General features: G+C 35.5%; 1 protein-coding gene across 1 annotated transcript in view; it reads right to left on the reverse strand.

Annotated features, from left to right (window-relative positions):
* Positions 1 to 593: 593 nt before the first annotated feature.
* The window catches only part of Rnf2 (ring finger protein 2), a 41,321-nt gene continuing 16,222 nt past the window's right edge, over positions 594 to 25,692 (reverse strand). The window contains exons 2-7 of the mRNA XM_027935037.2: positions 9,662 to 9,750; positions 7,237 to 7,397; positions 6,223 to 6,438; positions 3,994 to 4,266; positions 2,981 to 3,152; positions 594 to 2,531 (exon numbers count right to left, since the gene is read on the reverse strand). Coding sequence (XP_027790838.1) covers positions 2,430 to 2,531; positions 2,981 to 3,152; positions 3,994 to 4,266; positions 6,223 to 6,438; positions 7,237 to 7,397; positions 9,662 to 9,748 — 1,011 coding nt within the window. The 5' untranslated portion in view covers positions 9,749 to 9,750 and the 3' untranslated portion in view covers positions 594 to 2,429. The remainder of the gene's footprint in view (positions 2,532 to 2,980; positions 3,153 to 3,993; positions 4,267 to 6,222; positions 6,439 to 7,236; positions 7,398 to 9,661; positions 9,751 to 25,692) is intronic.

Below are 25,692 nucleotides of genomic sequence, written 5' to 3' on the forward strand. Positions count from 1 at the left end.
ACCAAAAAGTGTCTATTAATACATGAGTAAACAAAATATGGTATTTACATATGTTATTATCCAGTCACATAACAAGGGAAGAGTTTATGGAGATTATTTACTGTATAAACTTTCTTTTTGGAATGATGAAAAAGTTTTGGAAATAGATAATGGTAAACATTACACCACACTGTAAATGTATCTTATCCCAATGAACTGGGCATGGTGGAGTGAGCCTCCATGTCCCAGCTACTCAGAAAGCTGAGACAGAAGGATCATTGAGTCCTGAAGTTTGAGGCCAACCTAAGCAAATAGCCAGATTCTGTCTCCCCTCACCCACCCACCCCCCAAAAAGTTAAAATGGTAAATTTGATATATATATATATTACCATAATAAACTTAAAAAAATAATGTATACAAAGGCCTTTATCAAGTTTGGTGAGTCACTTGAGCCTGTGGTTACAGAAATTACTTGTATTTACGAACCCCTGGCCAGTAGTGATGGCCAACAATCTCTACTTCCCCTGCCACAACACACACACATATATATACACACACTCTCAATGTTCTATGAAATACCTATAATTACATCTTGCAAAGGATTACACATCCAATGACTTCACTAATGATGCAAACAGTTTATGTCCTCCCATACTGACAGATAAAAACACAAACATTCTCTAAGCACAAAGCTTATAGTCACAAATAACTTTCTGCTTAAAGACAATTTCAATTAATAACCACAATGGGAATTTAGTTATTTAATGCAACCACTAATCTAACATGTCACCAATAAAATCTAAGCAGATTTATCACAAAACCAGGGTTATATTCATTGGACATGCATTAATAATCTATACAACTTAACATTACACCAGAAAAGGAATTTATAAAAGTTCTCTTAATTTTTGGTGGCTTTCAAATTTCATGGCACAATTACCAAAAAAACTGTAAAAACAGATTTCAAATATATTCAATAAAATGGTAAAAAATTGAATAAGCCTTTAAATTTTTATACTCAAGATTTAAAACATCAAGCTGGCCCCAATCTGTCAAAATTGACAGATAAATATTTACAATGACTAGACAGACTTTTGTTACATCGGTTTTGGAGGTCTACTCCCTCCTCTCAAAACCCTTTGGGGTTAATTTCTCAATGAAAAACATGTCTTTGTAAATACTGTGGATAATATAAAATTTAAAACATACCTACAATCAGGACAGGAATGAAAATAACATATAAGTCAATATTTTTTCTGACCTGTTAGCATAAAGCCTTCTGGCTTCTAGTCAACACTGTCCCGTAATATAAAACTAGTAAGAGTAGAATAACTTCACCCTGTTGTAGTGGCTGACATTCTTCTACAGAATTACCTTTCACTATTTATCAAAGCAGGGCTTAAGCTCCATTAATCTGCTTCTACAGAGTATAATTAGCAGAGCACCAAATTTATACACTGGTATAGCAACTTAAAATGCTAAGCACACTTTTCAAACAGAAGCAAACCTATTTTTTCCATGTACCACATTGTTCTCAAAACTTATGTGGCTACCAATAAGAAAAGAATTAGGGAAGCTTTGAACATATCTTGTACTTTTCATCAAGGCTAAAGTGCAAAATATCTCCATATTTCTGATATTTTAATAGGGTAAAAAAAACATCAAACACATAATAAAGGAACTAAAGTGACAGTAGGAACTAATACAAAAAGCTTAAATAAACAATTGAGGACTACGTATTACTATCAATTTAATTTTTCTTTCTTCAGTGAAATATGTCAATGACCCATGTGCTCATAGAACTTAAGGTTTTGATTCTCTTCCCCAAGACCAGAACATCTAAACTTACAGGGAGGAAAAAAGGAAAAAAAAAATAACATTGCATGACAATGGACACCAAGTTCATAAAGAACCTCTTTTAAAAACGAGATATTATGGAAGAAAATACCATGAAAATAATAATCCTATGAGAATTGTTTTTAAGCACAGTAAGTTTGAGCCTCAGTCTTCATGAAGATACTACAGTTTATATAGAAAACTATAAATATACACAAGGAAAAAAAGTCAGAATACATATTAACAATCTGTAGGCCTAAAAAACTTTTGAGGGGAGACGGAAAGGGACGGCCAACTGAATCTTCACTTAAGAATACAGAACTATGAAAAATTCCCAGGTCAAAGGTGCTCCCAATGGAACCATACTTTGTGAAAGCACACAACTTATATATATTCTTCAAAGGAAAGCAAAAGTACTGAATAACTATAGTCCCTTCCAAAAAGTAAATCTTAAATTAAGGGGAAATGATTCTAAAAGTGTAAACGAGTCTGGCTCAGAAAGAAAAATTGAACAACATATCCAAGATCTGTCCATAAAAGTAATGATGGTACATCTTTAATATTAAAGAAACAGGCTATAAAAAAGTTCAGTCTCAAAATTGGTTTTTAAAAGCTCATTTGTGCTCCTTGGTGGGTGCGTAATAAAGTTCCATGGGTTTATTCACTTTCCAGTACTTCTCACTGACCAATTCCAAAGAAAAAGAGCCATTTAATACCTAAAATGAAAAAGAAAAAAAATTATAAAAATTGCATGAAGCACAATAATAGCGAGATAAAACGAAAACAGAAGTCTTACAGAATCTTTTTTATTTTTAGTACTGGGGATTGAACCCAGGGGCACTTCACCAGTGAGCCATATCCCCAGTCATTTTTATCTCACTACGTTGCTTAGAGCTTTGCTAAATTGCTGAGACTGCCTTGGAACTTGGGATCCTCCTGTCTCAGCCTTAGCTAGTTTATAGGCATGGGAATATAGGCATGTACCACCATTCCTAGCCCTTATTTTATAATCTTAGGGAATATCAAAAGTGAACTACTCTGTTGCAATTTCTTTTCTGGGGGTCTTAGGGCTGTACATTGTTTTCTTAGGTCTCACCCCACCACTCCCCACTCGAGCTGGTCAAGATGCTCCTTTTATAAATAGTCCATTATTTTAAATACTCACAGTGAACTGGCCACTTGCTGTTGCTATATAAATGGTATACTGCTTCTCACTGGCTGTGTCAAGGTTCATCTGGTTTGATTCTCCCTTGCTTCGAAGTTCTTCTAAAGCTAATCTCACAGCCAGATACTTGGATAAGTGATCAACAGTGGCATTACCTGAAGTCTTTATATATCTGGAAGAATTAATTAAAAATTTAATTTGTAGAATACCCTGAGAAAAATGTAAATTATGTATTATATTTCTAGAAAAGCTAAAGTAAAATGCTAATGTTTCAATTATTGACAAAGTAACAAATTTGTTGTTCTATAACCTAAAACTTTCTAATTGAAAGGTACAACACGCTCACTGTCGGATATGAAAGCTCTACCATCCTTACCGCCTGTAAAAAGTGACAAAAATAAAAAAATATACACAAAGTACTACAGAAAGTACAATATGCCCTTCAATCCCAATGATTAAGATCTACTGCCTATGGCAGCAAAAGGAATAGTAAGAATATCAGCAAATTGTTTATTGTATAAGATTTAAAATTTCTGTTTTTTAAAACTGAGCATAGAAGTTCTAGGGATTTTTTTAAAACATTGTAATTCTATTCATTCATTCATTCAATTATTATTTTGTTAATCTGCACTCAGTCACACAGGCAGGATGCTGGAAATACAGGCAAATGCATCTTTGCAGCTTGAATTTTAAAAGCCTTTTGGTACCTGATATGGTCCTTTCCTGTCCTCTACCTAGGAGGGTCGTTCTTTTCATATGTACAACTTTGGATGGGAGGTACATAGGAAAAGAAAGCCATGCAGGACCTGTATAAACAAGCTGAACCCTAACAATGGATGACAAATACTGCTTCTATTTCTTATGCAAAATTGCTCCCTACCTTTTTTATGGGGGACCATAGTGTTAAGAATCAAACCCAACACTATGGTCCCCCATAAAAAAGTCACAGTCACCTTTTAACTCCAAATTAAACATTTTGAACTCATATAGCTAAAACTAGCCCACACATTTACCTTGTCTGTGCACTGTCATCTTTTTCCATAAGTGTGGGATGAGGCCTGAATACTAATTCAATTTCACTAGCACCATCCATTACTGGATCAATTGCCACTGTTGCATTGTTATTATCAAGTTCAAGCCCAGAATCATCAGATGTTTTGGTCCGTTTGTTACTAGGGCCTGCTTCCTGATTGCTATGTGTGGATGCATTACTACAATGTGAACTGTCACCATTATCTTCTGCTCCACTGCCATTTTCAATCTGCTGTTTCTTGCCTCGCTGTAATCTAGTTAAAAAGAAGGGGAAGAAAAAGAAAATAAAGGATGCATAAATTTATATTTAGGCCTTTAAACCATCAAATATGAAGCATGTTTGCTACTGAACTTTAGAATTCTAAAAAATTTTGATAAGTAAATTTGGTTAGTTGAATAATATCATTGCTTCCACACGTCCCTGAACGGTCTAGAAAATCTCACCACACACTTTAGTGATTTAAACCAATTTGTCAACTCACTTTTATACTGGTAAGTCTTGTTTATATTTTATCATTTTTATAAGACTATAATTCTAAAGAAAGGTATGATTCAAATTTGAAACAGTAAAATCTCTAAGGGAAGTTATTTATGCCTCTTTCAGGTGTAAATTAGAACACTGTTAAGCAAATATAATATAGAGGAGGATGGATATTTAGCACTAGCTTCCCCGGGAGACTTGTCTCAAAGTCTGCTAATGTAATGCAAATGAGGAAAATGGGATGGATACAGATGCAGCTCAGTTAACAAGCTCAAATTCTAAAGCCAATTACTGGGCAAGGAACTTTGTGTACATAATCTCCTTTACTCCTCAAAACAACCTGGCAAGGCAATACATTTCCATCAATTTGTAGTTAAGAAAAGCCAAAGAAACTGAGTTACAAAGTTAAACAAATGGCAGGAAGAAAGCTAGAATGTGATAACAGACCACATTCTTTCTACAATATTGCCTGTTTCTACCTGTATGCACAATGAGAGGGATGATGAAAAAGATAGGAAAGAATGACATGTACTTCTGAGATTAGTATGTTTATTGCCAGTAACAAGGATAACCTATTGATTTTAAAAATAATTTAATAAAGTAAAATTCTGCTTATAGAAATCTATGGGTCATCTCAAAAATTGTAAAACAGAAAGATTAATGCATTCAAGGGCAAAATTATGATTCAAAAAGATATACAGTGGGATATTATTCAGTCTTAAAAAGGAATGAACTCTGATCCCATACTACCATGTGGAGAAACATGTTGAAAATACTGTGCTAAAGTGAAATAAACCAGTCACAAAAAGACAAATACTGAATCCCCTTATATGAGGTTATCAATTTATATAAACAAAATAAAATGGTAGCTACCAGGTGCAGGGGGGAGGAGGGGAAATGGGGAGTTACTGCTTAATTGGTACAACTGGAGTTTTAAAAGATAAAAAGGATTCTGGAGATTGGTTGCAAAACAGTGTAAATGTACTTAACACAACTGAACTCCACACTCAAAAATGGCTAAGAGACATTAAAAAAATTTTTAAACACTTTTAAATTTTATTTATTTTTTAGCTGTAAATGGGCACAATACTTTCTTTCTTTTTTTCTTTATTTGTGGTGCTGAAGATAGAACCTCACATATACTAGGCCAGCACTCTACACTAGCTACAACCACAGCCCCAAGACAGTAAAATTTGTTTCATGGTTTTGAGAGGTTTTGGTGTGTGTGGTGCTGAGGACCCAGGAGTGCTCTACCACCAAGCTACATCCACAACCCCTTTTAATTTTTTATTCTGAAACAGCTTTTTGCTAAACTGCCCAGGCCTTGAATTTGTGATCCTCTCCTGCCCCTGTTTCCCCAGCATCTGGGACTATAGGCATGTACCACTGCTCCAAGCTAGATTCCAGTGTTTTAAAAGGAATACCCTGGGCTGGGGTTGTGGCTCAGTGGTAGAGCACTTGCCTCACATGTGTGAAGCACTGGGTTCGATTCTCAGCACCACATACAAATAAATGAATAAAATAAAGGTCCATCAATGTCTAATTAAAAAAGAAAGGAAGAAAGAAAAAGGAATACCCTAATTAGGCCTACAAGCATATATTATAATGAAAAGGTACTCATGTAGCACTATGATTTGTTACCATATTTTATTTACACTTTTCAAAAAGTAAATTCAATATTTAATATTCAGAAAAATGGCTATCAGGTCAGGCTCTCTTTCCCATTTACCTGTTCATGGCCTGAATCTTCAGTCCTTCCTCAATGCTGTGACTGAGTGCCTGTTGATTATTGTGCTTGTTGATCCTGGCTAATACTCTCTCTTGATGAGCTTCATACTCATCGCGACTTGGATAAATTTTGCTGATGAGTGCATCAAAGTTTGGATCTGGCCTGAGTGATCTTTTGGAAACTAGCTTTTTCCGACAAGTAGGACATTCTTTGTTGCTAAATAAAAAGAGGAGAGAAAAATGCAAATAATGCTAGTATCTTGGGCTAAAGACAAAAATATCCAGTTCTTTATTATAGTTATTATCTTTACTAAGTCACAGAATTTTAAATGATTAACCTGAATTTTCCTGAAAAATCTAACCAGTATGTAAGCAAAATTTTGGAAATCTTAGACACCACCACTTACAAATAGAAAAATTTGAATATTTTTAATAATAATTTACATATAATCATTTTAGAAATAAAAATCATCCCCCCCCCTTCTTTTTTCTCACAGTACTGGGGATTGAGCCTAGGGGGCACTCTACCGCTCAACTACATTCCCAGCCCTTTTATTTTGAGACAGGGTTTCACCAAGTTGCTGAGATATGAATATAGGACCCTCTTGCTTCAGCCTCCTGAGTCACTGGGATTATAGGTATGCACCACAACACCTAACTGTCCTTTTCTAATTTATATTTCCCTCTTCTAATATCCTTGCCATACAAGGAAAAATTACCTTCTACTTATTTACAGATTATCAACTTTTTTCTTAGAATAACACTTTCATATGGATATTATTTATATATTTAACAATAGGAAAGCCATGGTTTCATGTTTTATAATTTTATCAAATACATACTTATCCTATGAGACTTCTGAAATTACATGAAACCAATGATTTCAAAACAAATATTTGCCAATAATTAAAAACTAGGCTTTAACCAAATACTTTGGTCGGAATACATTTCTCCAACTCCAGAGAGCCCTGTCATGGTACAATTTAAGTACACAGTATAACTTATTTCAACATACCCACTTCTAAGGGCTGTGATAATACAATCTGCACAAAAACGATGCAAACACTCCTTTGTAGTCATGGTGTTCTTCAACATATCCAAACAAATTGGGCACATTAATTCACTGTGTAGACTTCTAGGTGAAACCACAATCTCCAGGCCATCTGTTATTGCCTCCTGTAAAAGAATCACTTTAAAATTGAATGCTAATTTTTAAAAAAATTATGGACAAATCTGACCATATAAAAGTACTGAAAATGGTAAAAATTAACATGTATGTATCCATCACCCAACTACTACCACTGTTAACTCATAATCAATCTTCTTTCAGCTATAATATAATCTAATTCCCCTCAACCCGACCATCACTTCATAAATACTTTTATTTTAATGCTAAAGACAACAATGTATACAAAAACTTAGTAGTAAAAAATTATCCTGGTGTGATTAAAAAGCACATTTGAATAGATAAATAAATGCATATATTTGAATTTGAAATCATATACCTTAGTAGCTCTAGTTATTAATTCTGTGCTTCTAAATTATTATGACACTGTTTTTTCTTGTCTGCAAAATAAGGAAGTTAGGACTAATCGAACTATAAGAATTCTTCCATCTTCAAAAATTACCACTTTAATAAATTGTGTTTCATGTCCATTAAAGTATTTTAAGATTCCAACAAAAGTACATATTGATTTATCAATTTAATAGGATTTCATTTCTAAATCACTTTTTAACCTCAAAAAAGTATTATCCTAAGAGCAATTCTATAAAAAGTGTTCAGGTTTTCAGACTAACCCACAGCTATTTTAAACCACAACACATCTGAAGTATATGTATTACCATATGTAATTGTCCCTAACTGTCTGCAAAAATGCATTTGGAGTTCCAATGAAGAATTCCAGGATATACTACAACAGAGTGATTAGTAAATCCTCCCTACAAGTGGCACTAAGAACAAAAGATTACCTAACTCTACAACCACCAATATCAGCTCAGATGGACTAAGGAAGGTTCTTGTATGGTGGGTAATGAAAAGTAATAGAGAAGCTGCAAGTAAGGGTTTTCCAGCATGCTACAGACACTTCCTGTTTGCACTGCTCTCCATCCTATTTGTGCTTTCTTAAATATGGCCAGAGATCAATCACTTTCAAGCCAAGTCAGTAATTACAGATAATGTCCATAAAGGGCTCAAGTAGAATATATTTAAATTTACAATAATAATTACCATATATTATTAAGTAACTATTACGTTTAACCTCTCTACACAAAGCACTGTAAGCATTTTACTTTACTTAAACAAGCATACTTTTTTCCTGTGTTATTGTTATTTAAAAATACATTTTTAATTAACATATTGTAATTATACATAGTTATGGGACACAGTATAACATTCCAATACTTGTATATAGTGTATAATAATAAGATCAGGGTACTTAGTGTATCTACCACTATCACCTCATACATAAATATTTGTGTTAGAACACTCAAAATCCTAATACACAAACTTTTGATTTAAGAATTATAACCTTTATTTTATAGATTAGAAAACTATCACTCAGCTATTATGATAAACCAATTATTATCTCCCTCTTTAGAACAGACCTTACAAAATTGAATCCTGGATAAACGTACCACCTGGAGCATACAACAATGTGGGGGCAAAGAAAGAGGAGAACCAGAATGCTATTGCTAAAAATTTCACCAGCCTGAAATGGGTATCCAACGCTGCTCAAACTAGTTTTTTCTTTCTCTACACTATTTAATACCTTTTCTTCTATCTGCAGGCATTCTTCTACCTGCAATAGATTACTTTATATGATATTTCATTAAAAGAAGCTTCCTCACTTTCTATCAAACCTATAAATTATCTTCTCTCCTTTCAAGAAGAACTATGCCTCTTCCTATCAAAAGTAAATTCCTTCATTTCTTCTCAAAGACATCCCTCTTTGGATTATTTTATTTGCTCTCAGGCTTCAGTAATCTCTCCCTCTACATTAAATCAGCCTGTGACATTACTATCTCAATAGAGTTGCTACATAATGAAATGTGAAAGATACATTCTACATATGTCCTAGAATGTGCAAGAGGAAGCAGGGAAAGGGGCATTTTATCTTAGAAAACAAAACAAAATTGAAAACTACTCAATCCCACTTTCCCCTCTGAAATTTTGCTCCATTTCTCTGCTTCCCTGCACAGCCAAACTTTTCAGAAAAATTACCTATTTGTTTTTTTCCTGTTACACACAATTATGATAGCCTTGGTTCATGACAAATTATTTCTTGAATCAATACATGAAGTGTCAGCTAACAAACCTAATGTCAGGTTGTCTTGTATATAAATTTACTATTACTGTTATGTTTTAAGTTTTCAATTTCTAAAACTATATTCCAGTTTATATATACCTCATATTTCCCCTAGGTTATCTTGGTCTATATTACCTGAGGTGTTCGTTGTAATTCATATAAACTGAGTTCCCATGTTTTGCTTAATGGTTGAGTTCCATTTGTCTGCACAGCCTGAGACATTGCTAGGAATAAAAAGAAGACAAAAATGATTTTAGTATTTGGAAAGAAAAATGTATGGTCAGAATGTATGTGTATCCCCAAAACTGAGTTTGAAACTATAGGTGGGTTCAGAAAACCGAACTCTAAAATATGCCTCCCTGGGCTGGGGCTGGGGCTGGGGCTGGGGCTGGGGCTGAGTGGTAGAGCACTTGCCTAGCATGCATGAGGCACTGGGTTCAATCCTCAGCACCACATAAAAAATAAATTAATAATTAAAGTCATGTCCATCTATGACTAAAAAGGTATTTTAAAAAATAAATAAAAATAAAATATGCCTCCCTGAACTTCAAAAGTGAGAGCACCTGGCAAGTAGCAAACACAGGGAAGAGTTTTCTGTGAGGTTCCTTTGCCTAGTTTACCACAGGTTCTGCCAAAGACGAACATACATGCCTTCAAATATCCTTTTTTCTTTTGTGATTGAATTCAGAGAACTTCACACATTCTAGGTAAGTAAGTGCTCTATCATCAAGTTTCATCTGTTGCCCCTTTTCATTTTATTTTGGGACAGGGTCTCATTAAATTGCCCAGGCTGCTCTGAAACTTGCAATCCTCTTGCCTCAGCCTCCTGGGATTACAAATGTCCACCATGTCTGGCCAAATATTCTTACTGAAATTTCATCATCCAAGGAAGACTAAATACATGTGAAAGAAAGAAGCTGAAAAATCAAACACCTGGGGCTGGGGTGGTGGCTCAGTGGGAAAGCACTTGCCTAGCATGCGTGAGGCACTGGGTTCAATTCTCAGTACCACATGTAAATAAATAAAATAAAGGTCCATTGAAAAATCAAACACCACACCTCAGCCCAGAGGAACTATGTCCCAGACCACTGTCTGTTGAAGTTCATCCTACTCCCCTAAAAATTATGTATTAACCCTCTAAAATTAAATTACCTATAGCCTCCAACTTCTCTCTCCCCTATCTATGAAAACAGTAGTTAAGCCTCAACCAACTGGCCTTTCATAATTCATAGGAAATTTGTATGATTTTTCTTCTTTTAATCTGCCTATTATCAGTTTGTTTCAGCAGAGTCAATTATTAAATCTTCAGAGGAAAAGTCTGAACTTCCCTAGAAAACCTAATCTCCAATGCAATAGTATCAAGAGGTGGGGACTTTGGGAGGTTATTAGGTCTTGAGAAATCAGTGTCCTTTTAAGAGGCTTAGGGAACCATTTTGCCATGCTACTATCTGAGGACACAGAAGGTGCCATCTATGACCAGACTCTGAATTTGCTGGTGCCTTAATCTTGAACTTTCCAGTTTCCAGAACTGTGAGTTGTAAATTTATGTCGCTTATAAGTTATCCAGTCTAAAGTATTTTGTTATAGTACGTCAAATGGATGAAGACAGGAAGTAAGCCTCAAAACTAATTTTTAGCAATTGTTAATCTTAAAATAATAAAAACAAATTATACATTGGTTCCTCAAAACTAAAAAGAGGAGAGGTTTAAGAATATGTCCATTTATAAACATAAATTATTTACAGCAAGAGACTACCACTGATGTCCGAATGCTGGCATACAGAAAGTACTAAACATTATCAAAAGTGCAGAACCATCATTGAATACATAGAAGATGATCTTAGCTCAAAACAATATTTTAATGAAATTCATGGTCATGGAACTTAAGACTAAGTCAAGAAAACTTCAGACACTCCAGTATAGCCATATAGTCCAACTTTGCTTACAATAGTATAGTATTTTAAACCACAGGTCATTCTGCTTCCACTTTCATAGCTCTACCCTAGGAAGTCAGTTCTAATGCTGAGCTTAAAATTGCTAACTCTTCATCCTATAGCTCCCCTCTAAAGAGAAACTGATTAACATCTGATGATTTTTCTACATGAAAATTGTTTAAATTTTCAGAGACCCGATCTTTGTTTTTGGCTAACTATCGTAGTTCCTCCAACTACTTCCCATTTGACAGCATTTCAAGGTCTCTTCATTACCCTCATTCATTAATCCTGCCTTCAGTCCCAGTATAAATTGATAAAATAATATAAGACCCATTTCTCACCTATTTTTATATAGGGTGATGGACTCAAGTAAACACTTGGGGAAGTGTCAACTCTTCTGGGGCACAGAAAAACAAAGGGTCTCCAGTTGTACAAATATTTAGTAGGTATCTATTATTTATTAGCCAAGCATTAGTTTCCTAAGGTCCTTACCTCAAAATCAGAGTCTTAAAGGAAATATATATAAATGGTTAAACCATAGTATGATGAGATTAAGTCTAAGAAGGAGTGAGTAAAACATCATGGAATTATAGAGAAGGATCAGGGAATTTGAGGAATCAAGGAAAGCTTTTACAGAGATGAAATAAGCCTTAGAAAGAAGTTACTATAGTGGTATTGGAGTACAAAAGCAATGGGGTTTTAGTCCAAAGAGAGAGCTGATGTATGAAAATAAAGGCGCCTAAAAACCAGGCATGCTTATGTTTGGAAGGCACCGGAAATTTAAAACAAGAGAGTAACATGATCCAGTAGTTTTATAGAAACTCATGCATAGTATAGAAAAATAGAAACCAACTAGCAATAAAATCGGGAAGAAAATCTGAGTGATGTGGTAACTATATGCACTAAACCATAGACCATTAAGTGACACACAGGACAAAGGTGTAAGAAATAAGGGTCAAAGATGACTTTGTGAAACCAACCGTAGTTTACTAAGGTAGAGAATATAGAAGGTGTGAGAAGAGTAGTGGAGTTGCTACACAAGTTTTAATTACTTACAGACCTTTAGTACAGAGGTCTAGTAGATAGTGAAAAAGAAATATCTCATGCCTACCTGAAGACACAATCTGTCCTTTATTTCTATGCTCAAGGGCTAAAGATTAACAGACTAGTAATCATACAGTTTGATTACCATGGACCCAAGCCACCAAGTTGTATGGATAGATATCTGCTATAGCAACTGTCTCTTTGAATCAAAGTGAAAGCTGCAAACTTCTCTTGGCAGAACTCGTCTCCTCTACATGTTCTTACTATAATCCTAAATTATCATGCTTACTAAAATTACCTCAGCTATTATGAGAAATTTTGGACATGTCAAAGATAATATCTCTAAGAGAAGCTCGAGAAAAGTAAGGAGAGAAAGTACTGAAAGTACAATGGCTAGCCTTTTTTGATTGGTATGCCAAGGCCTCAAAATGAAACTCTGGCTTCAAAACAACATCCCTGAAAAATTCTCTTGCAAAAGCCAAAGAAACCAAACTCTCTGAAATCTGCTCTCATTATATATAATACCAAATACTTCATACTTTCATTTCATCATCTACCTTCTATTCCTCTTTATTCCCTCCCCTAAAAGCCTAAATCAAGATCACTCTTAAGAAAATAACCATTGACTACACACCCACTTGTAACTGCTACAGTGCTGGGTAAGCCAATGGAAACTAAATTAAGACACAATTTAGGACTGAGTTAACAATCAAAGCCAACAGATGTGTGGAAGAAGGTTTAAAAAAAATGTTTATAATATTCAGCAGGGACTAGAGTGAGCAAAAGTAGGGTAACACTTATATAAGGCCTTATGTAAGTGGTTTTCCTTTCAAAGTTAGATTAGGAGTAACATCAGCAAGTTGGCAAAATAGAAAGCCTTGGACCCTCCTTTCTTCCCACAAACACACCAAGACAGATAGATGCCCTTTGTGAAAAATCCAGCTCTGGCACCCCTTCTGAGTGCACAGTCACCCACATGGGAGCTGGTATGAAAACTTCAGACAACTCCATGTCATAACCCCTACCCTGTTAGGAGGAAACCTTCTAGCTCCCAGCTTCTCCCTGGGGAGCAAGAACACAAGCACTGCACACACCCAATGATCCAAATTTTTCTGGGATCCTTTCAGAAGACTGACTGCTGTCTACCCTATCTTGGGAGTGCTGAGAGCTAACCCAGGAGGGATCAGTGAGAACAGAGATAGAAGTTCAAGTGGATGGTGTCACTGTAGTCCTTTCTCCCCTGGCTCAGCAGAAGAGAACTGATGAAAAAAAAAAAAAAAAAATCACAGCTCCTAGCTTCTCTCTGGGAAGAAAACAGTTGTAAAGATCAAAGACATAACTTATATAAGTAATGGCTAAGAAAACTGTCTTGCTTGTCTTAGAATGCTGGAGGAACCCAGAATACTCCAAACATCTAGAGACTACTAAGGACAAACACAGCAGACTAGACTAGCACAAAGATTTGTGGGGCCCCCACAATCTTTGGTCAGGCTGATCAGTTATATACGGTTTTGCCCAATCAGTGAGGCTGATCAGGCTGTCTTCTGGTTTCTGCCTTGTCCTCCAGCCTTTCAGACTGTAACTATTACCTAGACCATCCATTTTTGTTCTTTTCCTCTTCTCTATTTATGTTAGTTTCTACATTTATAGGTGACGCTCAAAGTTTACTCCTAGGACTGGGGATGTGGCTCAAGCGGTAGCGCGCTCGCCTGGCATGCGTGTGGCCCGGGTTCGATCCTCAGCACCACAAACAAACAAAGATGTTGTGACTGCCGAAAACTAAAAAATAAATATTGAAAATATTCTCTCTCTCTAAAAAAAAAAAAAAAAAAGTTTACTCCTAACAGGGTAGGGTTATAACATGGAGCTGTCTCAAGTTTTCATACCAGCTCCCATGTAGGTGATTGTGCACTTACCAGGGGTGCCAGAGCCTCCTAACGTGTCTGTGCAAGGGCAGTCTGTGAAGACTAGGAAAGGTGGTTTAGTCTGATGCACAGTGTTAAGCAAAATGAAGAAATAGGGAGATATATTCAAAACAAAAAAATAAAACACATCTCCAGAAACTGACCTTGATGAAACAGAGCTATAATTTCCCTACCAGAGAATTTTAAATAACTGTCCAAAAGCTTTTCACCAAGGTCAGGAGAATAATGCATGAACAGAAAAAAAAAAAAAAATCAAAAGCAAGAAAACTTTATAAAGTACCAATGAGAAAAAAATGATGCTGAAAAATAGAATTTGCTACCATTTGATAAACTAGGATAACAAAGGCTTTGGAGAGGTTTCTGGTCCTTTTTTCTCTCTCTCGTTATATTTGCATCACAGTGTTTATTTGTATCGAGAGTCTTAAATAGTACCCCATGGATGCTATCTTACCTGACAGTGTAGCAGATGATTCTGAGACCAGAGAGGGAGGAGGAAAAAGCCAACCTTGCTGATTGCCAAAACAATTATCTCAACTGTTAAGAACATGTCAGCAGTGTAGATGTTTTACTGGCCTTCCCTTTAACCTAGCTAAAAAAGAGTGGCAAAAGAGGAACTGAGAACAAAAAATTCCATTTTTGCCTTGAGACACAATTCACATATACAGAGGTGGCTATAAAGTCTACTCTTGAATGAAGAACATGATAACACACACACACACAATTTCCACTTTTAGCAGTCACTGAAGATAAACTCTCAAGAAATTATCTTTCTTTGCTCTAGGTCAATAAAGTGCTTCATTTAAATTTAACGTAAATTCCACTCTTCCCAAAATCTTCTATAACCTTTTCTCTTCTTTGGCTTAGTGAGAAGTTGCGTTTCTGCTTGTAGTTCTCCCTTGCTCCAGCCAAGCCAAATGTAAAGCACACTTAGCTTCTGCTTTTCACGTCTGAATGGGGACTTGAATCAACAGTATTTGAGCGTCACCTATAAATGTAGAAACTAACATAAATAGAGAAGAGGAAAAGAACAAAAATGGATGGCCTAGGTAACAGTTACAGTCTGAAAGGCTGGACATAAAGCTGAAACCAGAAGACAGGAAATGAAGTATCAACAAAGTCTCAAGGATTCTTTTCATGGACCTGAAGATTTGTGCCACATAAAAGAATAAGATCTAAGTCTGCCTGAGACCTAGAGAAGGACAATCCCAACAAACTAAAAGGCCTACTTGGCTTTTGGCTTTTTTTTTTTTAAACAATTCTGGAATTGGGCAAAACCTTATCTAACAAGGACTTAGAAGTTACTTTTGCTAAATGTGCTAACTCTTTACTTAAACCTGCAAATCTTCAATAGGTAACTAAAAACAAGATTAAAAAATGTGCAGGTCTGCCTCCATTTCACACCTATATTCTTTGCTCTGAGTCATTCTGTCCTGCACTCACTTTGGATTCCAGGGAAAAGGTCTATGACAAAAACATCTTATGATGAGGTCAAACCACACCCTAGGCAACAGCAACTTTCTTTTGGCCAAAGGCAAATCCCCTCCTGACCTATCCAGAGATAATGATCAAAAGGACCACAGTATGACCAAGAATACTTGACAATGCAAACTTTTAATTTTTTATTCTAATTTGTTATATGTGACAGCAGAATGTATTACAATTCATATTATACATGGCAATGCATACTTTTGCCCCGCTCTGTTCCTTATAATCTGAAAGCTCAGGTGAGTACCTCTGAAGATAGGGCTGACACTTATCTCCCTTGTCCTCATGGTATAACTAAACTTTTTAAAGTTCCTTTCCTGCCTTCACTACTACTCCTTCTCTTTGATTGGCATCTTGAGATGGGTGACAGAAACTAGTCCATTGGGACCCCTAGAGGAACCTTCGCCATTAAACTCCAATAACACTTATTCTATGAAACAAGTGTTCAGTGAGCTGAAACAGAGAAAGCTTGTATTACAGTGAGAAAAGGGCTGAAAACAGAAGAAATGAGTACAACAAACAGATTCTTTGTTTCAAAGTTACTTTTCTTACAGGGTTACAACAGAGGGGACTTCCTTAGCAAGCAGGTTCAGGTTAACTGAAATCTCTGCTTTCTGGAAAACTGACCCATTTCAAAGTTCAAGTGGAATATGTGGCATAAGGCACAAGTGTCTCCACACTGGTTTGGCATGCATGGTCTGCGGTGGCCTGGTTCTGAAGGCTTGTCCAAAACAATGCCCTATCCCATAAACTTTCATTCACAGGACCAATCCCTAGTTACAGCAAGTTAATTGTACTTCTGAATAAAGAATACCTGACAACGGAAACGTGTCAAAAATAAACAAACAAATAAATAAAATATGTGGAGAATATATAAATGAAAAGTAACATTGGTCTGTCTGTACTAGAAAACTTCAGTAGCAGAAGCAGAAACAAAATAAATCTAATAAGAATTAGCCACAGTGGAGGGAAGGGTTGTGGTAGAGTGCTTGCCCAGCACCTGTGAGGCACTGAGCTCAATCCTAGCACCACATAAATAAAATAAAGTTTAAAACTTTTTAAAAATAAGTCAGTAGATTTTGAAAAGCAGGCAGCTTTAAAAAAACAAAGGGGAAATATCAATAGGATATTCAGAATGCTCATCTGGAAACCGCAAGTACTTGGCATTTGCTGAGCATAGTGGTGCACATCTGTAAATCCCAACCACTCAGAAGGCTGAGGTAGGTGAATCCCAAGTTCAAAAACAGTACCAAAAAAAAAAAAAAAAAAAATCAAATGAGTTAATGCAGAGGCAAAAGACACACTGTCACACTGTAATGGGTTAAAGGAAATATCAAAATTGAAAATTACATGTTGTTTTTAAGTGAATAAAATAAAAACACTAAACACTACCTTACCAAAATATATGTGATATGCAGTGAGACAAATTTCACTCAGAAATATTTATAACCTATATTTTTAAATAATAAAACCACAAAGTTGGAAAAAAAATGAATTAAGCACTAGAAATCAGAAAAAGAAACCTAAAGGGGGAAATTATTAATATGAGAGCAGAATTCAAATAGCTTAAAAAAATTGCTGAGATTTTTTTCAATTAAATCAAAGAAATGAATTTTTAAAAAAATTTTAAAATTCTGAAACAATTAACATTAAAAAAACTATAAAACATCTAGAGGAAAAGAGGGTAGAATGTCAAATTCTATTGGGATGAGGCAGCTTAAGCCAAGACAAGAAAGGTTCCTATTTCACCTCCTTAAAAAAGTTTTAAATTTCTCATTTTTTTAAATATTTATTTTTTAGTTTTCAGTGGACACAACATCTTTATTATTTTATTTTTATGTGGTGCTGAGGATCGAACCCAGCGCTCTGTGCATGCCAGGCGAGTGCGCTACCACTTGAGCCACATCCCCAGCCCCCAAATTTTAAATTTCTATTAAAAAAAATAAACAAAAGAAATCATAAGCAAATTCAAAAGATTGGCAATAGAGAAAAATATCAACAACATGTATAATAATCAAAGGCCAATATCCATAATACAGAGTCATCCCCTAAAACAACACTTCTGACACTAACACTAAATGTGTGTGTTCTTTTTATATCAGCAGATGATTCTTTAATTCTCCAGATACCACCGAGTGTCCAGTGATTCAATTTAGTTCTGACACTTAACTGCCTAAAGTTAATTCAAGACCCCATTTAAGGGCTCAGTCCACAGACTGCCCGCACCTGAGACATTCTTTCCAAGTCCGGGCCTCATGTACTTTTGACCAATTGCCTATGTAAGAAATTAGGAAGTCCCACAATCCCCTCCTCATATTTGATAATTTGCTAGAATGGCTCACAAAACTCAGGAAAGCACTTTATTTACATTTACCAGATTATCATAAAAAATATTACCAAGGATAGACATGAACAAGCATCTAGCTGACTCCTCACCTTTAAGAGCGGCCTATTATATGTCAAATATTTCAAGGCACTTAAATTTTGATATCATAATGGCACTCTCAGTTTCACTATAGCACATTTATAGCCTCTAAGCTTCTTGAAAGATGGCTGGCTATATCTTACCCACCACAATATATACTCAATACCTTTTAATGTACCTGGTACATAGCAGTTATTCAATACGTATTTTGCTTAAAAAAAATAAAAGTGACTAAAGGAGTTCAAACAGGCTTCCTTAACATTTCACATTTCCATGGTGAAAAAAGTCACATTAACACAGGAGTTAAACATTTTTTGCAGTGTCTTGCTTTGGTTTTCTGCTTTAATAGTTTTTGGTCAGAATCCAGTGTGTACAGTTTCAGTGCCTCACCTCTCAGGTGCCTGCCACAAGAACTGCATCTACATCCCACATGCACCAAATACAAAGGCTGCCATCAAGTGCCATATCAACCTAGAGCTCTGTCCACCTTACTGCTTTGACAGTGCAAAGATGTAGCTTTGAAGAACTTTGCCAAACATTTCCTTCACCAATCTATGAGAAGAGGTATGCTGAGAAAATGATGAAGTTGTCTAAACTCTTTGAGAAAATCACCTTCAGGAAGAAAGATTTTTATTGGCTGTTTTAACAGCTTCCCTCCATGATTAGCAGGCTCCACTACTATAAACCTGTGGTGAAGTCAAAACATCATGGCAAAAGAATATGGCGGAACGAAGTTGCTCACCTAATGGCAGCCAGAGCGGGAAGGAGAAGAAATGGGGGTAAAGGTGTTTCCTCTCAATCCAGTCAACCTGACAACCTAGACTCACCATCACACTCCTGCAGAATATCAAGAAACCAAATCACAATTACTAGGAGAAGAGGCTGAACACAATGGAGTGTGTATTACACTTAGAAAAAAAAATGGATCAATTATTACTAGACCCTTGCAAACTAGTCACCGAAAAAAATGACGTGTGACTTCAATGAGATGCATTACCTGAATAAGGAGGTGAAATCTACCAAAGATGTGTGACAAACCTGCAGCATGTTGGGGTTGCCTTAACCTTTCTACATGTTGCACCAAAACATCCGCTTAAATTTACATTGTAATTGTACAATGCCTTCAAATAAAAACTTTGGTACTAAAAGGAGGACAGGTGTAAAAGAAAACAAAGATTTAACAATGAACATATTTTTATGTTTCTGTATGATCAGGTATTTCTGAGCAAAGAAATTGTCCTTCAAAAAACAAGCCTTGAAACATAAGATGGAACTGACAGAGATCTGGTTCTCTGGTAGTACAATATTTATTTACATTTCAGAAGGGTTGAAACCCCAGACTATGCATATATTCTAGGGGTTATAAATTCCGAGACTTGTCTGATCTCCCCTGGGTATTTATATTTCAAAAATGAAGAACCTAGGATCTTCTTGCCCCTTCTGTTCCCAAGGAGAATTTGTTTATATTAGAGAGTAAAGGTCTATGTACCTCTCAGGGGCTAGGGGTTTTGTACAAGAAGTATAAAGTCCCCAAGTTCAAAATTTCTGGATCCTGACCTACCAAATAAATATCCTATTGTCATGGCATTGACCTGAGGTAAGAACTAAAGCAAAGGGGAACTGATGAGGAAACTCCTGTGACATTATTTTGTCCCTGCTCCATACAGTTTGTCTACGTTCAGGTTAATATAAAGAAATATATCTATAAAAATAAATAAATAAAGTATTGTGTCCATCTACAACTAAAAAATTATCTAAAAAAATAAATAAATAAATAAATAAGGGCTGGGATATAGCTCAGTAGTAAAGTATCTCTGAGTTAAATCCCCAATACTAAAAAAACAAAATGTGGTGTGTGAACTACTGAAAAACTTGTATTTGTATACTAGTTCAATTACATTATGGGTTAATCTTCTGAAGACTAATCTGGGAATATAAACACCAATCATAACACTTTTTTCATATATAAATACTCATTTTATGGTACCTGGTAAACAAAGTAATATGGAAGCTCCAGAAAATATAATTTCTATTCAACCTCTAAACTACAATCCTTAAGTACATCAAAGAGTATGAAAAAACTTCAGTCAAGTCTATAGAAGCAAAGTGCAACAAAAAATAAAGTTCACGGGGAAAAAATTGAAAATGTATGTTCCTATTCAACTCTTTTGAGACCCTAAAACTCTCAAAACCTCTAACTGGGCCTTACATTTGTTCCCAAGACCATTTGAGGAAACAAAGATCTATTAAATCATAAATTTCTCAACAATAAGGACAAAGAACTTATTTTAGGGATGTCCTTATATTATGATACAAGAAATGAGACAACTAGAAAGTACACAAGTCAATCTACAAGGGTTTGCATTTTAGCTCTGGAAGCTATTAGGTATGGCTATCACAAATTTGTCAACCTCAGAAATCTTTTCTTTTTAATCTGCAAAATTATAAAAATTTGCAGGATTCTTGGCGAAACTGAATGAGATGTTCATATTAAGTGCTAGAACATTACATAAAACTAAAAGGGTTATCATCGCTTCGATTTCAATTTAAAGAAACATCCTTATTTCTTAGCCCTCTGACACATAGAAAACTAGAAATAACAAAATATTTAGCCACTTGCTAACTCACCAAGATTTTAGCCAGGCATGGTGGTACACAGAGAAGCTAAGGCAAAAGCATCACAAGTTCATGGCCAGACTAAACAACTTAGACCATCTCAAAATAAAAAAGATCTGGGGGTACAGCTTGGTGGTAAATCCACAGTACCACCAAAAAAAAAAAAAAGGATTTTACATTAATCCTTTCAAAAAGAGTACTTTTTTTTTTGTTTGTTTTTGAGAAGAAAATACTGGAAGTTAAGAACTAGAAGCTTTGATTATATACCTCATATTACAGAAAGGCAATGAGTAGGCTGATTCTAAAGGACTCATTCAAGAATTATAACAAAAATTGTCAATGCAGATTTGTCAGTTGTCTGTTAATAACCTGTATACCAAAGATTCCTAGAAGATTAGGGGGAGAGAATTTTTTTTTTTAATTGTAGATTTTTTTATGTGGTGCCGAGGATCGAACCCAGTGCCTCAGCGTGCAAGCCCAATGGGAAAGAATATTTATTGAACAGAGATATTTCTGGGTTATATTTCATAAGAAAATTGTGGATTCTTTATAAAATGTTTCTTGAATTATCCCTCCTCCCCCAAACACACACTATCTTTGAGGAGAGGAAGATAACACTGCTGCCTAAAGGACAAGAGCAGAGAATACATGGCCTTTATTCTTTGGTCAGACTTTCAATAAACCAAAGTCTCAAGTGACAGACTATAGCATCTGTTGGGTCACTATGAACTGATACCTCAATTCTTGGATGAGAGTCTCAAGTGAATATTTTCAATAGCACAGGTAGACGATAAACACATGTTAAATACCAGATGGGCAGAAAAAAAGAGATGACATGTCTATTGTAAAATTTTAGGAGTCTGAACTACTCTTACCAGAGTAGTTGAAGGAATAGGCAGCCTCCAAGGAACTTCCAGATTAGATGAAACATTTTTCTCAAAAAAGGAACTTTAAAATAAAATTTAACTTATTTTGAGCTAAATTCTCATGAGTTCTGTGACTAAAAATGTTTACCAGCTGCTTTAATCATAAAAATTGCCTGGTATATTCAGAGCATCTAAAATAAAACTGTAGTCCAATATGAGTAAGCTATAAATTATACCCCTTGAAAGGGAAGGAACTTAGGTAAACAGGGTTATTTAGAAATGTCTATTACACTCTGAAGAATGATTGCTACATCAGTTTTCTATGGCTGCTGTAACAAATTACCAAAATTTGTTGCTTTAAATCAATAGTACTTTATTCTCTTACAGGTCTAGAGATGAGAAATTCGAATTCAGTTTTCACTGGGCCAAGATCAAAATGTTGGCAGTGTCACCTTCCTCCAGAAGCTCTAGGGGAGAATCTGTTCCTTAGCTCTTTCAGCTTGGGGTAAGTGCATTTTTTGGCTTATGGCCATATCATTCCAGTGTTTGCTTCTGAAGTCATACTGCCTCCTCTTTTTTGACTGTAATTTCCCTTTGCCTCCTTCCTCTTTTTTCCCCCCACATTTTTTTTGGGGGGATGGGGTGGTGGTGCTAGGGATTGAACTCAGGGCCTTGTGCATGTGAGGCAAGCATTCTACCAACTGAGCTTTATCCCCAGCCCTTCCCCCACAATTTTTATTGGTGTATTATAGTTATACATAATGGTGTTCACTGTTCATTATGCAAGCTATATAAAAAAGTATAATTTGGCCAACATTCCCCACCAGCACCCTTCCTGATTTGTTTTGTTCTTGTACTAGAGACTGAATCCAGAGGCACTGAGTCACATCCCTAACCCTTTGTATTTATTAAAAAAAAAAAAAAAAAATACATATATATATAATTTTTTTTAGTTATACACGGACACAATATCTTTATTCCCCAGCCCTATTTATTTATTGAGACAGGATCTCACCAAGTTTTTTAGGGCCTCACTAAATTGCTGAGTATCATTTTGAACTTGAGATCCTCTTCCTCAGGCTCTGTGAGTCACTGGGATTACAGGCATGCAACACAACATCCAGCAGCATATGGATATTTGCAATGACATAAGGACACATGCACTGACATTCAGAGTCCACACAGGTAATCCAGAATAATAGCATTTCAAAATCATTAATTTAATTACTTATGAAAAGCCCCTTTTTCTGGATTCCAGGGATTGTAATGTGGTTGTCTTCAAGGTTTCATTTATCAGCTTACCACATTTGACAAGCATAACTATAACATACCAATGAATACAACCAGTTCTCCACAGACAATACCAAAATCTTTATCCTGTATGTGATTAGTTTCCTTAATTTGTTTTTACACTGTGAAATAAATATCAGAAAATATAATCACTTCTAAATTACTTAGATTATCCCATTTTCCTAGGGAGCATTTTTCTTCATTAGAAATATGCTTCTCTAATTACTAATAAACAAAGAAAACTAAAAAGTTTCTATTTTTTATTTTTGGCAATACTGAGGATTGAATCTAGGAGTGCTTCTACCACTAAGCTATATCCCCAGTCTTGGCTTTGTTTTTCTAGATGGATGTCACTAAATTGGCCTTGAATTTGGCAATCTTCCTGCCTCAGCCTTCCAAATAGCTAGCTGGGATTACAGGTATATGCCATGGGCCAGCAGTTTCTATGTCTTGAATAAGCAAATTTTTCCTTAGTTAAAACATTGCTTGCTTACAGAACACAGGTGTTAGATTTTAGAAATGAACTCAAGACTAGGCAAATCAGGGAGCTATAAAAAATTCTGAGTAAGCAATCCAACTGCTATCATAACATTGCCTGCAGTGACTATCACCTCATAAATACCACTTTCAGCATTTTAATCTAAAACTACAGCTGTAAGACAGACACTAATTTCTGTAAACTTCTACAAACACAAATAGTTATTTCCTTATTAAAAAAGCGCCATTGTACTGAACATCTGGAATACTCATCTAAATTAGTTTTGGCAAGCTAATAGCTTCTTTATTTAAAAAGGTAATATAATCAATTCCTAATTGGATTATATATCTTTCCCACACTGTGGAATACAGTACCAGGAACACAACCATTTAAAGGTGATTTTACAACTCCTCATTATTCAGTTTTAATTAAGTTTTTGAGTATTAGTAATAAATTTAATGTTTTCTAGATCCTAAAGTTACTGTTACAAGAAAAATATACGCTGTAAGATTTTTAAGGCTTAGCTTAAAATGCAGACCTAGATTATTTAGTGTGATCTGTGTCCTTTTAACATATTTCTCCTATCACCATTTTATCTCTTCCAATGAGGTACCCTTTCACACACATATAGGTACTTTTGTAGTAGTCCAAATTTAGTCTTCCTTTAAGGTTTCAGAACATACCTATTAAGGTCTAATACTGGTCAACACAGTTATATTAGCAGAAGTCTTATTTTCCTTCTGTCCCTTTGCCTATCCATATTGGAAGCTAACAGACTTATAATAAACAACAGTTGAGGAGTTGAGGAAGCATTTACTGAGGGCTTTCATTGTGATAGAAAATGAAAACCTCCAAGAGCTTACTGGCTTAAGGGAAAGGACAGTCCCAGAACATACACTTTTTCAATACAATTTGATAAATGTTACAAGAGCAACAAAAAAGTCAACTGGGGGAGCAGAAATTAAAACAGGTTTCCTAAAGAAAGGGACTCCTCTCTTGGAGGAGCAACTGAAGGGTTAATCAAGTGAGGAAAGAAAAGCTGCCCAGAAGGACGAATATAACAAGTAATAAGCAAAGGCAGAACTCAGCATGGTGTGTTCAGGAAACTCCAATCAGTTTACTATGAGTCAAATGAGGGCGTTAGGGAGTAGCTTGGGGTAAGGCTGAATAACTGAACTGTGGATTACATCAGGGAGACCTAATATGCCATAGAAATGTGTCAGGAAAGATTCACAGTACAACAAGGTCAGATTTGCATTTAGACAGAGCAGTCACCTCTGGCCAGAGTGGAGAATAGATTAGAACTGTTAATAATGATGCCAGAAGCAGTGGCACATGCCTATAATCCCAGCAATCTGGGAGGGTGAGGCAGGAGGACCACAAGTTTAAGGATATCCTCAGCAATCAAGAAAGACCTTGTCGGGCTGGGGATGTGGCTCAAGCGGTAGCGCGCTCGCCTGGCATGCGTGTGGCCCGGGTTCGATCCTCAGCACCACATACAAACAAAGATGTTGTGTCCGCCGAGAACTAAAAAAAAAAAAAAATAAATAAATATTAAAAAAAAAAAAAAAAAAGAAAGACCTTGTCTCAAGATAAAATGGGCTGGAGATGTGGCTCAGTGGTAAAGTTCCCCCGGGTTAAATCCCGAGTTTAAAAAAAAAAAAAAAAAAAAAACTATTAATAGGATGAATTAGGAAGGCAGAGCTCAAAAATACTTAAGAGGGCAAAATACAAGGAATATAGAAAATAAGAAAGAAGTGCTCCCAAACTTGTGGCTGCAGAGGTGTTGATGACAGAAAATAAGACAGTAAAACAAGAAATGGTATTTTTACTACATATGTACATATTAGTGAATGTTCTAATCAGAATGGGAGGAAAGGGAAAGTGAAAAAAAATGAATGAATTTATCCAAGTTGAAGGGGGGGGCCACAAAAATCAGCTGCATTTCTGTTCACTAACAATGAACAATCTAAAGAAGAAATGAATAAAAAATCCCATTTACAATAACAAAAAATAATAATAGAATATGCATCACATAACCATATTCCAGTAATGACAGACTATATATACACTGGTGGTCCCACAAGACTATATCACCTAGTGA

This window comes from Marmota flaviventris, chromosome 12 (assembly GCF_047511675.1).
Source record: "Marmota flaviventris isolate mMarFla1 chromosome 12, mMarFla1.hap1, whole genome shotgun sequence".
Classification (NCBI taxonomy): domain Eukaryota; kingdom Metazoa; phylum Chordata; class Mammalia; order Rodentia; family Sciuridae; genus Marmota; species Marmota flaviventris.